The sequence below is a fragment of the Takifugu rubripes genome, chromosome 6 (genome assembly GCF_901000725.2).
Source record: "Takifugu rubripes chromosome 6, fTakRub1.2, whole genome shotgun sequence".
NCBI lineage: Eukaryota > Metazoa > Chordata > Actinopteri > Tetraodontiformes > Tetraodontidae > Takifugu > Takifugu rubripes.
In genome coordinates this window covers 8,949,336-8,966,460 of record NC_042290.1, presented here as the reverse complement: position 1 = coordinate 8,966,460, position 17,125 = coordinate 8,949,336, and the positions used below count along the sequence as shown (strand labels likewise).

At 43.4% G+C, this 17,125-nt stretch overlaps 1 protein-coding gene across 2 annotated transcripts; it reads right to left on the bottom strand.

The window, feature by feature from the left end:
• Positions 1-508: 508 nt before the first annotated feature.
• Positions 509-15,558, bottom strand: LOC101069895 (DNA repair protein XRCC4-like). Of its 2 annotated transcripts, none has more exons than XM_011604781.2 (8): positions 15,427-15,558; positions 14,484-14,630; positions 13,899-14,089; positions 10,233-10,399; positions 9,103-9,234; positions 8,864-9,000; positions 6,800-6,935; positions 509-979 (listed from the first exon to the last, which is right to left on the bottom strand). In XM_011604781.2, the coding sequence occupies exons 2-8, from the start codon at positions 14,626-14,628 to the stop codon at positions 877-879; spliced, it is 1,011 nt and encodes a 336-aa protein (XP_011603083.1). In that variant the 5' UTR covers positions 14,629-14,630; positions 15,427-15,558; the 3' UTR covers positions 509-876. The 2 variants fall into 2 exon arrangements, with proteins under 2 accessions (XP_011603083.1, XP_011603084.1); XM_011604782.2 differs by lacking the exon at positions 509-979 and adding an exon at positions 4,022-4,997.
• Between the last annotated feature and the right edge of the window lie 1,567 nt (positions 15,559-17,125).

Genomic DNA, 17,125 nt, shown 5'->3' with positions numbered 1-17,125 from the left:
CAGTTAAAGGGGCAAAGGCAGGGAGGAGAACCCTGGGGGTCAGTCTTGGGCTGACGGTGCTGCAGTAGGAGTCCAATGTGGTTGGACGTGAGGACCCAAGAAGATTGAATGTTCTCTCAGCATCCTCGGCTCAGACGCTTACTCCAGGGTGGAGATCTTCTGATGAGTCTCTCCAGTCTGCTGCCTGAGCAGAGCCACCAGAGACCAACAAGAGCTGGAACATCTGCAGCTGAGGTTCCTCAGGAGTCCTCCTTTGTAGTCCGGTTTACTCTCCACGTGTACCTCCAGGTACTGGTAGTTGGCCACAATGTCCACCCGAGTCAGCAAAATGTTGAGGGGGTCTGGGGGGGGTTCTTTGTCAGAGAGAGTCATCTGCTCAGGTTCCTGGCCTCCACTGACACAGCTCACGTTCTTTCATGGCTGTCGGAGCTCGACTGAAACCTGCTCTTCATCCACTGCAGACGCCACAAACTACAAACTCCATTTATACGAAAATAATAAAGAATTCTTTTTTGTTAAAAAAACACACACTTTTTATTAGTTCATGAGCTGCATAAAATAATAGTTTTGTTCTCAGAATTAAAAACACGTCTCCCTGAAGCTTCAGGCTACTTTAAAAACTGCACTTGAGTTGGGCAGCGGTACTGGTCCCTGAGGATCCTTCAGTAGTTTACAGGCATTTACGGAACCAATGGAAACATTATCTTCTTGCAAATCTTTAAGACTTGAGGTGAAGCTCTTTGAGTGGTAAAACTTCCTGGCACCTTGCAATTTCCCAATCAATCCAAACCTTAATACACATATTTAAGATCGACATTAAAAACTAATGACTAAAACGTTTTTTTTTTTTTCTTCCTTTCACTTAGAAAGGAAGGATCAAAAATCTCCAAATAGGTCTTCAGTGTCAGGACTTGCTGCTGCAGCATCTGTAGAGCGCTGGGGAGTCTGGTGCTTACTGGATCCTCCAGGGGGGTCGGGTCTGTTCAAAACACACACACACACACACACACACACGCACACACACGCACACACACACACACACACACAGGAGACAGAAAGAGAGAACGGGTCAGTGGGCTAATGAAGCCAGTTTATGGGAGTTTTCCTGTTGAGACGGGAAGTGTATCATGTAGCCCGTAAGAAGTAAGACTGGAAACACATGGACAGCTTTCATACCTGTATGTGTGTGGGTGTGCAATTACAGCTGCGACCCCCTTCTTCAGGAGTCCACATCAAATGCTGGACTGGCTACCTGTGTGTTTTATGTTCTCCTTGTGTCTCAGCGCAGAGGCTCAACTTTACCACCTCTGATTAAACATGGTGTGAAGCCATCAGGCCAGAAAACTGGACATGAGCTTAAGCAGAGGCTTAAACTACTCTGAGACAAGACTCACGGGTTACAGGCTAAACGCTAGGTTAGCCATCCCCCTTCCATCCATCCACCCATGCCTCCTAAATCACTCCCTTTTCCCTCTTTCATGCACTAATTAAGGAGCATGCCATTTTGAGATGAGGCGGATTGTTCTACTCCAGGTATCCCATAGTGCATTGTCAAAAGTAGACGCGAACCGATGCGACCTATCGTCATCCTTTGCTGTTGAGCAGGAGGCCCGAGAGGGTTTTCAGTCTACGTATGAGGAATTTCACTTTACAGTCCCCTCGACTCCGCTGCCAACGCAGATTAGAGAGCAGTGATTTGGGACCCAACTTATCTCTTGGTGCAAAGCTAATTGACCGTGAGTGGACGCTCACCAAACAAATGTATATCCTCTGAAATGGTTGGATTAATGTTTTTTTTTTTACATCTTTGCATGCCTGTTGTTACTGTTCACCTCTCATCTTAAGAAAGTGGTTTGACTCGAGGTCACTATGCACAACTTCCACCAGCTCGATGGGAAAACAAATAAAAAGCCTAGTTTGCATTAGTTCAATAGTAATCCCTTGTAAAGAACAGCTAAAATGTTCCTTCGCCCTGCTGACAACCATTCATCATGAAACACCAACAAATGCCCCCCCGCGGAGTGATGATGGTAATCCACGTTGACCAGGAAAGACCACCAGCAATCCAGAAAACCACACTGGGGTACTTTTCAAAGAACTTGAAAAAAGAGAGTATGCAAGAGGGACATTCTTCCTCCAAACTGAGATGATTAGCTGAATGAGAACGAGGACGCTGGTGTGAGGAATCAGAAGGGAGCCGGGCTCTGATGTTTAAATGATTCCTGTATGACAAACATGCTGCACTGCTGGAACCAGTTAAGAGGAAAGCAGAGATGTGGGGAGGAGAGGGGGCAGTTCTATGCTGCTTTGGGGGACCACCGGAGACCAGAGGATGTAACGAGTGGCTTCCACCCTGAAAGCTGACCTTCTTAAAAGGTCTGGTGACACCAATACCATGCTGGTGTGTGGCTTAAGGCTCAAAACAGTGGTCTCAGCTTAGAGCGGGATCGTTTCCATCTGTGTCTGAAGAATATGACTAAAGCCAATGTCATTTAAAGGTTCAGTGCACAAAAATGCAAAGAATCATATTGTCAAGATGATTTTTTGATTAGATCGAGGCAGAGCTGGTAGTCTCCACCCTCACTACCGTTGTTCATGGCCACAGTGAAATGCATTATGGGATTTCCTGCCTGTACCATGTCCACACAAGTCAAATTTGACGCGTACTTGATAAAACCAGTGGGGCAGGTAAACATCCGTGGAAACCTGGAGCGAAGTTGAAAGTTGGCGTACTTGGCGAACCGGAACATAATTGGTGGTGACTCAAGCACAGACAAGTAACCTAACCTTTACTCTGCTCTAGTTTTATTTTATAAATTTAATCTATTGAACAGTCCTCACATCAGAAATGGATCCTAGAGAGCGGCCCATCGCATCATTGTGGGAAGCCCTCGCCAGCTACGTAGCCGATGAGAAGGGAGCCAAAACAGGTAGAATAGGCAACAAAACCCCACCTGGCATTGTCTCTGCTCTAAAGCTCTGGACGGGTTGGTTTAACGCTGCACGCCCAGATGTGATGCGTACCTGCAGGGCTAACGGTGGCTGAAGCACCGCAGCAGGACTTCTTCCACACTGAGGTTTGCAAACCGCACATGCTCCAGATTACCCCGGACGTGGACATCAACAGACATTACACAGGGTTGACCCCGGGTTCCTGCGCAGCCTTCATCTGTCATCTCAACCCTCAGAGTGAAGCTACGTCTACTACAGCTGGCAGCATTTCGATGAAAGACAGGTTGATGTTTTGAGGATTAGGTTCAAAGGCCTGGAAACATTAAGTTTTCCAGTATTTGGATTCATAAAACAAGGGATGGGGGGGTGCATTTCTGTTTCTATGAAGCATTTTATGACATAAACACCGATAAACCCTTTCCATATCTGTTAACGCTAAATTCCAAACATCTAAAACAAGGAAGCATCTCAACAAGCTAAACAACAAGCTACCATGAAAGGCAACCCAACAACACTCTACCAGTCTTGCAGTGATTAACCGTGATGCCTCAGAGCAACGTTTGATAGTTTACAGAGCCAGCGTTTGAGGGAGGACGAGTGTGTGAATGCTTTACACGGGGAGGTTCTTTTCATGGGAAACAGCTCTCCGAGTTAGGACACACACAAACACACACCAAGGACATTTTAAATGGCGCCACACAATCTGAAGATGAACAGATCAACCGATTCCCACAAATCAGCCCAAAAGAGGGGTAATGTTTTCAATAGATTAGCTTAGCTTAGTTTAGCTTAGCGCAGTGAAGGAAGTGTTTTTCCAATGATTTAAAAATGGTAAGAGGTATAGGTGACTTCATAGTCCACATAAACAAAGATTTGACTTCTGCATTCAACCAATCCTGGTGGACCACTGGACAACCACTGCCTATCACCCAGGGATCAATGCAGTCCTTGAGTCAAGGATACTGACTAAAACTTAACCTAACGTGTTTTTGGATGTAATGAAATGTGTGTAGTGTTGGCCATGTAGACCAAAAAATAAAAATAAAAACTGCACAGAGGAAGGCCCGAATCCTGGATTCAAACTTTAATCCCTTTGAGTGCATGATAATAATCCAGATGTGATATTTAAATGCGTCTCAGCAGTGTTGTATCAAATCAATAAAGTAGCAGTTCCTGACAAGGCAGAACCAAAAGTAAAAGAAACATCAACATGACTCAGTTCAGAATTACATCAGGATAAAACTATGAGCAGCTGCGTGATCCTGTAGACTTCAGATGAGAGGTTTCGAGAGGATCTTTAAAATCTTGCCACACGCCCACTCGCTGTGTGTGGAAGCTTTAACGGATCTGCTTTTTGGTTACTTTATTGAAATGTCTAGTTTACCCTGTAAATTTTACACTGCTTTGACTCATCTACCAAACTGGCTTATCCTTGATAAATTAAGGCTGACAGTCTGGAGAGCCTGAACAATCAAGTGACAAGCCAGGAATGTTTTCTCTGAATGTGGAAATAATTCAAGCGGAGGGCCAAAACGTTGATGCATCACATAACAGCTCATTGTTGAGAGTCCGAGAAGTCTTAACAAACACGTGGGTTTCAACCAAACGCAGCTTTGCCAGAAATGTGGTTGCCAGATTTGGTCACTAAGCGCATTCTGGCATCTGTGCAGGTATGATGAGGGCAAAGCAGACAATCTCAACGTGACAAAGAAACCCAAGAGGCCGCGTGGTTACGGCTTCGGCCGCAGCTGCAGCTCCTCAGAAACCGCAAACTCTTACTTTCCTGTGTGTTTGTGTACAGGTTAAACACAGAACATAAAACATGTCAGTCAAAAAAATAGGCAAGCAACTCCATCCTGCTTCCACTCTTTACGCAGCGCTAACCACAACCCAGCAGCTACAGATCCAAACATCTCCCCATTTGCTGAGCAACTAATATAATTAGTCATCTTTGTCTTCAATTTTGTGGCCTCCTTTTAATTCTCCCCAGGCTCCGGAGATCTCCTCATTTCCTGCTCCTTCTCCTGCCTCTCACTATGGATGACCTGTATATATGAAAACATGGAAGTAACAGACGAAGATAAACAGCAGAGGGGAAAAAAAATACCCAAGATTAGCACTGCCAGCAGTCCTGAACCCCCCACATTTACATCTCAGACAAAGGCTTCTCTTTAGCGTCAGCTGTTTGCCAGCTCAGAAGGGGAGCAGCCTCTGCAGCGATCAAACATCCAGCCAACCGCAAGCGGCTAACTGGCTAAAAGCTGCGTCTTGCCGCAGCAGGATTGGTAACGGGCGCCGCTACCGAATGGCGACAGCAGCTGGGGATAACTGGCATCGCTCACGACCATCTGCATGTGGCATGGCTCACAGCGGCTGGCACACAGAGAAGTTTGGAACCGGTATGTTCAACCAGTGCTGGAAGACTGCAGCTACTTGTCTTTGAGAGCCTCCCTGAACGGCCACACTTAAAAAACCAGACGCTCGTGGGGGGTATGGCAACAGGGGCGCACGTATTGTGAGGCTTTAAATGTGGAGTCAGGACAGAATTCAAAGAAAGACTGACTGTATCTTTGAGACCAGTCACTGACTTTGGCATCCCAGTTCGGGCCGTGGACCTCCCAGGAATATCAGAGCAACATTCAACAACATCCAATCTGGGGTTTGGAAGATTATACACAAAGATAAATGGTCCTAACCAGAGAGAGCTGTTTGACATGTCTATGGAGAAGATAACTCCTCAGTATCTGGGACATTTCTGGGTGAACACTGATGTTTGAATCTAATCTAGTTACCTGAAGCAGCCTCCTGATGTTTTCCACTGCCTCATTAGTGGACCTGTCTCTTCCCATAAAGGTCCATAGTGGAAAAGGTCTTTCCTCCTCAGGCTAACTCTACCAGCTCAGTCATCAGCAGCTGCTCTGCCTAAAGCTGGCAGGCATGTGTTTGAGAGGATGAAACAGATACAACCAACCGGCGGCAGAAATCATAAACCTGCAGGACAACGCTGCCCTTTCATCGCCAATAAACACCGAGAGAGCTGAATTTGATATTCTCTCGGACAGGAATGCTGCGAATTCATTGCCGCCCTAAAGGTGTGCAGCTGCTTGATCTCTGCGGACGGAGACGCGGGTGGAAACTAGAAGGAGGTCAACCTGCTGCTCATCCTTTTATCGGTCCTGCATCAAGAGCGAACCTCCTGCCGCTAACACAGCTTTAAACTCTCAGCTACATCAAAGACATGGATTAACTGAAGTGATCTGGGATCACAAGTGCTGGGTTAAATGGACCAAAATCCTCACTGTGTGTTGTTAGAAATGATACGAATAAAGAGATTCAATAATATCAAGTATCATGAAACAATAGAATCAACTAGCTAATCAGAAGAAAGGTTAATAAACGTATTAGAAAGGTGAGACTAGAGCTGAAGTCATCATTAATGATGATTTTTAAAGTTTAGTTAAGGCTCTCGGAAAATAATTTACACAAAAAGCACTATCTTCTTCACATTTAATGGTTTGGTTTTTTTTAACTTGATGACACCAGATACCAACTGCACGTTTGTGGTTGTGTCTGTGGTTTTCTGTTGTTATGAATCCATCCAACTACATTCACTGTCTGATTTTTGCAGCCTATTTGAAGTAGATGGTGTAACGCTCCGATTCCATTCATATGTTTCAGGATTACAGCGAGAAGAGTTTACAAGCTCCAGCAGCAGTAAACTATTCCAAGAGAGGCCTTTACTGTCACCATAAAGAAACGACTAGTTATGTAGGCGGAACTGGTTTTTACACATTGTCAAAACAAATTCCAAAACAAACGGTAAATGTAACAAATGGTCCCAGTTTACCTCCTTTTCTGGGAGCGTTGGGGTCGTTTGACTTCAGGCTGGGGGGCCGGGACGTGGCGAAAGCGACGTTTGCGACAAGGGGCCACGTCGGTGATGTCCTTCAAGCTGTCGTCCAGCGGGCCCTCAGCAGAGGCCTCTGAGAGAGAGGAGTGTTGACGTGACATTAGACACAGTAAATAAACACCAAAGACCCATGAACCAGAACTGACAGTAAAATATACAAAACAAATAACTAAAATTTTGATGAAGTTACTTGATTTTTTTGCTGATATTTGAGCTGTCAGTGATATACTTAAAGCTAAACGAGCTTCTGGATGCTAACAAGCTCACAATGGCCATATTACCGAGTAGAACATATTAACATTAGCGCTACACATGAGAGGATGACTTCCTGCAGAGCTCCAGAGGGTTCGAGACAAACCTGCTGTTACGTAACTCGCAGCAGCTCGACAGCGAAATGTCGAAATGAGTCTGAGAGGCGGCAGCGGCCACATCTAGAGCATCTGTTAGTGAAGGCTCCTCTGTTTTTTCCCTTCCACCGCGAAATCCATCTAATTCTGTCCTTAAAAGTAAAGGAGCTTGGAACAAGTTTATGGAACATCACGAAGGCAGAAGGTTCTCCAGAGATGGCAGATCACAGTGCCTGAAGCTACTCAGAGAGGGATAATGGCACAACGTGGAGGTTCTAAAGTTACCCGATGAGTCCACCTCGTCTGCTCTACACCTCGTTTTATGTGACTTTACAGTACTTTACAAAGGTTTCACTTTTAAACTCAAATGACTTCCGAAACAAAAGGAAAGAAAGCTGAGATAAACTATGACGAAACCCACAGCTGGTTTCTCTGTCTTGCTTTCAAAATGCCCTAATGTTCTGTTTGGAACAGGTGAGTGCGTCATTGGAAATTTCAGCTTGAATAAGAATGACTAACACTGCCTCAGATATGATTTTATTCCTTTTTAACTAGTGTTACTGTTGTTTTCAGCTGGAAGTGTGTAAAATCTACCTCTTTTAAATTAATTTGCATTCAACTGCAGTTCAAGGTGAAAAACTGACATCTAACTGACATTCCATCAGCTTATTAAATTGCATTTAATTAGTTGGGTATGATTGCAGGTGAAGGTTTTATGTATTAACAAAATAAATCTTGTCTGATTCAAATCTAAAACAGCCAAATCGCAGAAAAAAACGCTCGTAAATAGAAATCTCTGCTTCATTAGAATTAGGGACAATTTAAGTTCAGTGATAAAAGGCTGTAGACAGTAGCAGCAGACCGAATATACACACCCAAACCCACAAAATGAAACCACAAATTCACAGAAAAATCCCTCATTTTCATCCCCACTGGCTCAAACGAGCGGCCGTCTGACTCATTGCCATGGCAACAGAAACAACACAAAGCCACGCAAGATCTTCGCCATCACAAGGAGACAACCCAGAGGATGAGGACGCCTACATCGCTGAGAAAAAGGAAAAAAAAAAAAGCCCTGACGTACATACAAATCCTACTACGGGTTGCTCTGACAACACGAGTGTGAGAAAGTGGAAAAATCAGGACCATAAACAGCTGAGAGAGAAGAAAAAAATATAAAAATAATAAATCCTTTCACCATTACAGGTAACTTATGTTCTGCCTGTAATGTAGCGTATCGCCCACGTACGGGCCATACATCCATCCTTACTGCGGTGTGGCATCAATCAGGCTCAGGCCCTCGGGAGCCTGATGAAGTGCAACGTGGCCGTTAGAAGCTGGTTGCATTAAAAGGTGTTCTGAGGTGTCGGTTCGCAGGGGCCCGCCGCTGTGTTACATAACAGCTGATGTCATCGTTAGTTTCTGGGCATACGATGGTGCAAACAGGCTCGGCTGCCACGACAACAGCGGAGTACGCTCTTATTTTTCCTTGTTTTGATAACTCCACGGGACTAATTATTCAGAACCCTGATGTAAGCCACGTTACTGTTGTCCAGGTGTTTTCCCAAAGCTAGCGAAGGCTAATGTGAGTTATGCTCCTCTCACCTGTACAAACAACAACTTTCTAGCAACCGTTCAAAGATGGAGATCTGACCTGGGGGAAGAGAAGCAGAGGCTGCCGTCTCCCGGGCGTCCCCTGGCTCCTCGTCAGTGCTCCCGCCATATTCGTCCTGCTCCTGGCCTGCTGATTGGTCGCATTTTACCGAATCCTTCTTTTGTTGTTTATCGGCGCTAAAGATAAAATACAGATCCAGGATCCAGTTCAGCATCACTGATAAAGAAATTTAATGTGGCTAAATGTTAGAATGGACATATTTGGACCCAGATGTGTACCTTGCCTCCTGTAGTCGTGTGATGTTTTGCTGTAGAGAACGGATTTTTGCTTTCTTTTCATTCAGAACCAGGACGAATCGAGAGTACAGCTCGGCCTCCAGGGCTTCTTTATCGCCTGCATAATGTTTCAGTCTGTCATAAACAAATAAACAAATAAAAGACAGTCTGAAAGGGCTCGGTGTTCAAATTCACATGTATTTTTTGTTCCAGCCTAAAAATCATTTCCTAGCCATCATGAAAAGTATACAAAGGTTTCCAACTGGCCACGAAACACATCACCGCACACACATCATCTAATCAGTGATGGATAGTGCAGTCGAGCGGCTGATTACAAAAACATGAATCACAACCCTGCTGCAGCTCCACAGCCTCTCTTTTCTTCGCCAGAGCTGTTTCACCACCTTAAAATATAGGTTGATTGTCCACCCTCACACTACAGGATCTACCAAAAAATACACCACACTGTTTGTGTCCATCAATATAACTAATATTTTTATCAGCTATGGATCTTCTTGAGGCCAATCCACAGCCTTATTTAGAGTGAATCATTAACTCATTTACCCATTTTTATATTGTCTTGGATAAAAGTATGCTGTGAAATGGAGGCTGAAATAAGTGTATTCAGAGAAATGCAACCTTTACATGAAATTACGTCATGAATTCAGGTGGCCATGTGACTCGCGGGGGCCCCTCTGGCACTAATGGACTCACATTAGCAGCACTCTGAGTCTCCCTCCCCCACACACACACCGTGTTACAAGAGTCGGGTAATAACTCAAGTAATGGTTTTTAGAAAACTCTACTACTAATCTCCCCCATTCGTGGGGAGCTGCGCAGGATTCCATCACATGTCAGACGCTGAAACCGTCTGAGGCACCAGGTTAGAAAACATGACGTAATTGAAGCGCACGAGTGAGTAGCCAGATCCTGTGCACGGTAGGTCCTGTAATGACTAGAAGTACTGTCAAATTTACAGTCAGGGTAGTTAACTTATGCACGTGCATAATAAAAAAGGCTCCATGCGATGACCAGCACTGGGTTTGACGAGCATATTTGTAAAATTACAAGATGAGATGGGAGAATCTCTAATCCCAGTCTGGTTTAGGGCATTTGGTGATAAATGTATTTACTCAGCAGTGATGCGTTGATGTTCTTCAATCAATCTTTGGTTCTCCTCTTCAAGTTTGCCGTTGTGGCGTTCCAAAGCGTTTCCCCTCTGGAGACTGTGGACCAGTAACTCCCTCACTGCCTCCGTTGGCTCTGGGACGGCTTTCAGCAGCACAGAGCCCATCCTGAACTTCAAGCAAGGACACAATAAATCAATTTCAGACCTACTTATCACCCTGAAGCCTTGTAGAGGTACCCACACCCCCACACACTTAAAAAAGAGGGTATACATATCACAATAGATGGGAGTTATTTTAATCCACAAACTCTTTGGTACCATTCGATTCAGTGGCTTCTCCCCTATCACAGGACTCTAACTTAATAAGTAACTTAATTATTTTTTAAAACCTATGTATTGATGAAAATGCAGTTACTGTTGGTACACACATCATTTGGAAATAAAAGAAAGTGCTGGTCATGTCATTAAAACAATGAAACATTTTTTATTTAAGAAAAGGGAAGTGCAATTCCAGCGACTAAAAGCAGTTTGCGACATTAGTATCGTGAATAATGAAGAATGCCCCATTTTAAGAAAGACCTTTTCCTGCCCCTCTCTTGACCTTTTCATTGATAGCACACAACTGTTGCCTAGGAGACGCAGGTTTACCGGCATGTCCATGTTTGCAAAGAGATAAGCTGCAGAAGAGCGACTATATCACCGCTGACCTCTCAGGCCCATTAACTCTTTAAATAAGTGACCTTTACTGGGAGGTGCAGCTGTGCTTCTGCAGGTGTGACTGGGAAAGAACGGAGATAAAACTTCACTGAAACTATCCAGAAGGTCAGGTCATCTGAGCTGTTGTCAGAGAAGATGGAGGATCACTACAGACAGTGGATTCAACATCTGGACACTTCGAAGTTCTATACAAACTGCTGAACCAAGGCCGATATATTTCACTGAGGGCAACACCTCAGAGGTGAAGAGAGGGTCAACTGCCCTCCTTATCTGTCCTCTGCTCCATCATTCATGCCTTTTAAGTTTATTCTGGGATCATTTGGCTTATTTGTCTTTATTTTTCCATCACTTTACCACCTCTACTGTTAAATAAATACCCATTTTAAAAGAAACTACCACTTCAGCCTCCCCCCAAACTCTCAGTTTTGCCACTTTAAAATGAAACAAACACGATTATGTGCACACACGCACGTTGCTCACATGTCACCTGGCTGTTCATGTGAAAACCAGTTACTCTAGTGGTCAGAGCTTGATGGTGTTTACCGGTCTGGGATACTCTTGGCCAGACCGCGTTGGCCGAGCAGGGTTTTTGCATATCGTCATAGAGACGCTACTGTTTCAAAAGCCGTTTTGGACTCGCTCAGTCACGCCAATTAACTCCAGGATAGTCTGAGCAGAGGTCCAAAAGTAGCTCCACCTAGATTTACAGTCAAAGCGGGTGAGAGTGGGAACCACAACAGAGGTGATGACTGGTAATGTCGTCACTAGATGTGGATGTGAAAGTATGGGCCTTTCCAGCACAGCACAGAAAGCTCAAACCTAAAATCATTTGGTCTGTTTAAAAGGCAAATTCAATGCAGGAATCCTAGCTTCAAAATATAAAGGAGATGGTTTTTCAGGGAGGTTTCTGCAAACAGAAAGACTGTTGACGATAAATGAGAGCACGAATCATTCACTGTGTGGTTTAACGGTCTTCAACTGACAACTTCCTCAAGTTTTGATCATTTTGCAGAGGTTGAACTTTGTCTATTGACGACAATGAGGCGACACATCATGTGTCAAATGGGCGAGTCACAGGTCACGATGCAGGGGTTCCCCAATTCTGCACTAGTCCCCCACCCTGCTCTTTGACAGAGATTTATGCAATATTGTCATTTTATTTCGAGTCATCTGCAGACCTGAGGTTCACAGCACCTTCTCCCTGCCTGTGTGGTTCCATTCATTATGTACTTGTTGGTTATCGGATGTACGTGGCAGAAACCTGAGATTATCCTTATTTTATGCCAGCAGATATTTGGTCTCTGCTCTGATTTGGAGCCATGACCGCCGTTTCTGTCTGGCTCACACAGACACACCGCATTTTGAATGAATGGATCAAGAATATCTTTTCTACATCCCTGTGCAATGCTGCTGAACATCAGGCAGATGCCGCGACACAATGTGCAAGCATAAACTCTCCTGGTATGCTAACCACCTCAGGTAACACCTGTGTGTGGGTTTAAGAGACTCATTTTGGGGGTCTTTGACTGTTTAAAGCATTAAACAGCAGCTATGATTTGAAGGCAATGGACGGGCATTAGTCCGTGGCCTTTCATTATGAGTCATAACAGCAGATGAATTATAGTTTTCCATTTTTTTATTGAACATTGAGGGAGAGAAACCCTCCAACACCTCGGATGACGCAACTTTTCTTAATTGACTCTTTGTCACTCTTATTTTAAAGGCGCATTTTAGAGAGGATTTATTTCCCCTTTGCCATGACGAGGCTTTGAGGTTTCCATGCTGTCATAACTACTGCGCCAACACAGATTTTATGTTTCAATGTTAAGTGTGTGTACACACGACTGACCCCCGAGCAGGGATTATTCACTCCATTGCTTAACACCATCATGCTGCTCACATCCTCCCTAATAATGTTCTTGCACAATAAAACTACACTGGTACACGCATTTACCAAATCAGAAATTCTCGACTAATATTGGCCAATACTCCTGCAAGGCTTCACATTTTATAATAAAAAGACACATGCTTGATTGAACCAACAGCGCCAGCAGATAATCTGCATGATCGTGAGGATGAGGTTGGTGGGATGAGTAATAATATGTAGAGTGAAAATGCCGGTAGCATCAGAGCAAAGGGGGCCAGAGGTGCTGGAGCAGCCAAAATTTACTGGAGCTGCTGGAGGAGTATCCAGAGGTGATGACAAGCGGGGGGAGGAAACTCCCCAGGGATGACCCTCTGGACCTTCGTACAAGTCCATGCTGCTCATAAGATAATAAAGCTAAACTTTTCTGATAAATCTCTCCCCGCCATTTTTTATTTTCCTTCTCTATTTTCAGGAAATAACTTTACCGAAACAAAAATGAATGAAGGTCTGACTCCTACGTGTGGATAAACAGTCTTCTGATGGGTCGATGAGCCCGAGAGCATACTGGAAACTTCCACATCTCCAAAATTAAACGACTAACATGGAAACAGCTTAAAAAAAAAAACCACTGACCTTTGAACAACTTTTAATGAGGGTCACACAACAATGAACTAGTTATATAATGTTCAGATGGAACACTGTAAATTTATACACAGTATTGGGGCCAATGAGGTCAGTGAGATCAGAGCAATCCATTGTTGTAGGTAATCTATTTCTACCATCTATTACTAAATGAGGTCTGCAATGCAAACATAAATGACATAATATACCTGCGGAGGCACGTTTAGCATCTAAAATATATAAAATAACATTAGACTTTCACACTTCCACACAGTTTTCTTCATTCTGTCAGCACAAGCTTTGTGTTTAAGTCCAGAACTGATTAAGCAGAAGTGATGCGCTTGTCAATAGAAATCTGACGCCAGCATTATCTGCTGACCTGATTGGCAGACAGTCAGAACAAATAAACACATTCAGCCTCACACATCACGCAGAGATAGCTGTAACCACTGCAGGTACACTCACAGAAATGTCCCTCTGAACCTTCTCGTAGGCCAGCGTGACGGCGGAGCTGCTGTTGGGAGGAGATGGCGTCAGGACGAAGCTGTAGTTGGTGGATTTTTCCGTTCCTGTCAGCGCCTGCTGGAGGTCCTGGATGTAACGCTCAGGCTGCATCTCCAGTTCCTCAGCCTCCCGACACACTGCTGCTTCACTGACTATAAAAATAATCAGGAAAAATACCACTAGAATGACGCTGCAGCAAACTGAACAGAACAATGCAAGGAAAAGAGGTATAAACAAGGATTTTATTATGAAGTTATTATGAACATTACAGTCAAAATTAGATTCTCCTGCAACCCGCCATTAAAAGAAAGACAAACATTCTCATCTTCTTGAAGGCTCAGACTTTTAAATTGTTTAATAAAGACAACAAAAACACAGTGAAGAACAAAAATAAATCTTCCTCTGAGTCTGGCTCTATAATGATACCAGGTGAGCAGTGTGTGTGTGTGGTCAGACAGGTGAGGTCGGCAGGTGACCATAAATCTGCCGTGTCTAACACGCTAAATGTCGGGCTGGTTGAGAGGTCAAACTAGCTAACATTTTTACCATCTCCTCTCCAAGCATTCTGTCCATCAGTCAGCAGCAACTCAAAGCCCGAGCCTAAGCCACGCCCACTCCAGTCAACCCGCAGGAAGTAGGAGGAGTCAGGTTCAGATGGGACGTGGACTGGCCGTACTGATGTCTGGTGCATTCCTGCTCAATACAAAAAAGATGAAAACTTTTGTTTTAGGCTGTACTAGCGAATCAGACCAGCAGATCACCCAGTTCAGACTTTCACATCGCTGATAAATCCCATCTTTAACAGGAATACTAAACACCACTTTTTCTTAGTGCCATTTGGGCGTTTAATGACTTAACTGAAACTTGTGAGTCCAACTTGATGCAACCATGTTATTACAGCTCTATAAGCTGAGTAATGCACTGGAAAAACAACCCCTCATTAAGTCCAAGTAAAGGCTCAGCTGAGGAAAATGGAGACATTTAGAGTAGATGGACACTAATGATCCACCATAGTGGCGTGCTAAAATTCCAACACATGTTTCAGTTGAGCACAACAGAAGCTGCATTTTTAACAACATCCTTTGAACACCTGCATCATGACTGAAGGTGTGTACAGTCAGGGTAACTATTCCTTTGAAAATCTAGTGCTGCAAACTCGTCTCAGCCCATTTAAAGTCACTCATCTTTGCAGCAGAACGTGAGTCTCTGCTGCACATGCTGGGTGAGAATATAAAGATTCGGAAAACTAGATACAAATATGAAGCTGTCATCACAAAACATACATATTGCAGAGTATTTGCATGAATTTTCTTTCCATGCATCATTGCCCACTTTAACCCCAATTCAGAAAATATCCTGCAACAGCAGGTTAGCTAGCAATAATGAAACACAACCCAAACACTGACAATAAAACCATGAATTGTGACGAAACGAAAACAGAAACGCTGAAATAATCACTGATCAACATCGCGTTATCTTTAAAGCTTACCAATTCCTTCACACTCCAGGTTCGACGGATTGTTTTTAAGGAGTAAAACTTATTTTTCTGGACTTGAAGCGGCACACGGTAAGTTAGACTGGGGCGTTACGTCATCATTAAGCGACATGGCTAAATAATCTATAATGGCAGTTAAGCGACTAAATAATGGATACAGAAAACAGACATATAGAATTAGATGTGTTACGATAAAGAAACGAAATGCCTGATTGGCATGTAATTACCCTTCCTAAACAGTGTTTCAACCCTTTTCATTGTGTTGAATGGCCTGTCTTTCTCTTGAATTCTTTATTCTTCACTCTTGTGAGGGAGTTAAAGGTTGTTTGCCAAATGTTGTTGAAGGGAATTGAAGAATTACTGGAAACCCATTTTTAATTCTGCAGATAATCTGTCCATAATTACTTTCATCTGTAACAGAACAGTGACATTACATTTTCTAAACACAGGAAAGGGACAGAGCAGTTGTTCTGCATGGGTTTGCAGATGTGTGTAGTTAACCAACACATCCTCCAGGTGTCTTCAATACCAGGACTGACTGTGGGAGAGAGTCCATCTGTTATTCTATTTTATTTCTGTAGTAGCGAAAGTGTAACAGAAATGCCTTGGAAAGAGTCCAAAATGCAAGCCTGTCCTGTTCTGCTGAAAGTGGAAAAAAAGTGTCTAGAAATTGTCAATATCCATGTTAAATGTGTGTGACATCAATGTTCTATTAGTATTTACAACACAAGATCTAACTAAATTCATTAAAGATGATACTTTTCTTGGCTCCTACATTGAAATCTCTCCTGGTTATCTATTAATTATCCTTATTTTTATAAGGTACTTTCTCTTTTTCTCTTGTTAATTAAGATCAATTAAGTTGCACAACTGAAAACCTCGAATCCCACTTACGAGAGGGGACTGGTGCTAAAATGTGATAACACACTAAACGAAGATAGACCATTCTAAGCAACATAGTGGCTTCAATGTGATGTTGAATATAGAAGAAGAGAAGAAGTCAAGATGGATCAACTGATCAACATAAAGTAATTTGCGCACTCTGCAACTATCCACCAGGTCAGTGCAAACCAATCATTAGTGTGGAATTCATCTGTGAGCACAGTAGCGATGCCTGGCTTCCACTAAACCATCATCAGTGGGCATCGGTGCCACAATAGGCCAACTTCTGACAAACTGACACATCGGCATCACCAAAAAACCTGCAGACCAATTAAGGTTTGCAGGACAGATGCTTGACTTTAGAGAGGTTTTTACTTTTTTTTACTTTTTAAATGCTATTTCTGTAACTTCAAGTTCAAGCAAAACACATGTTTCTGAGGTTTCTTGCCCCAGCAAAAGAAAACAATAAACAATGAATGGGTTTTAATCTTGATGAACCTGATTTAGACCACAGCAGCCCTGCGATTAATTATATTAACGATCATTTGACAATCTTATAAATAATAATTAGAAAAACTGAACTGGGTATTATAACTTCCACAAAATGGGTTCTGTGAACTCGGTGCCTGTACCGTCAGTAGGATCCGGGCCTTGAGGTATATCTGCATTTAATCAGAGCTGCTAAACAGTCCATTTTGGAAACAGGGAAGGTCAAAGAGAGCACAGGCTTCCATAATCCAGCCTCAATCAGTCATCTGTGACAGCTTCAACATCTACGTAAACACGTTTGCGTCGTTTTTATTTGTTTGAG

Coding starts and splice junctions, on each gene's coding strand:
- LOC101069895 (XM_011604781.2), bottom strand. CDS start 14,628: ATGCACCAGACATCAGTACGGCCAGTCCACGTCCCATCTGAACCTGAC. Junction 9,235..10,232: donor CATCAACGCATCACTGCTGA/GTAAATACATTT, acceptor TGTTTATGACAG/ACTGAAACATTATGCAGGCG. Junction 9,001..9,102: donor ACACGACTACAGGAGGCAAG/GTACACATCTGG, acceptor TTTTATCTTTAG/CGCCGATAAACAACAAAAGA.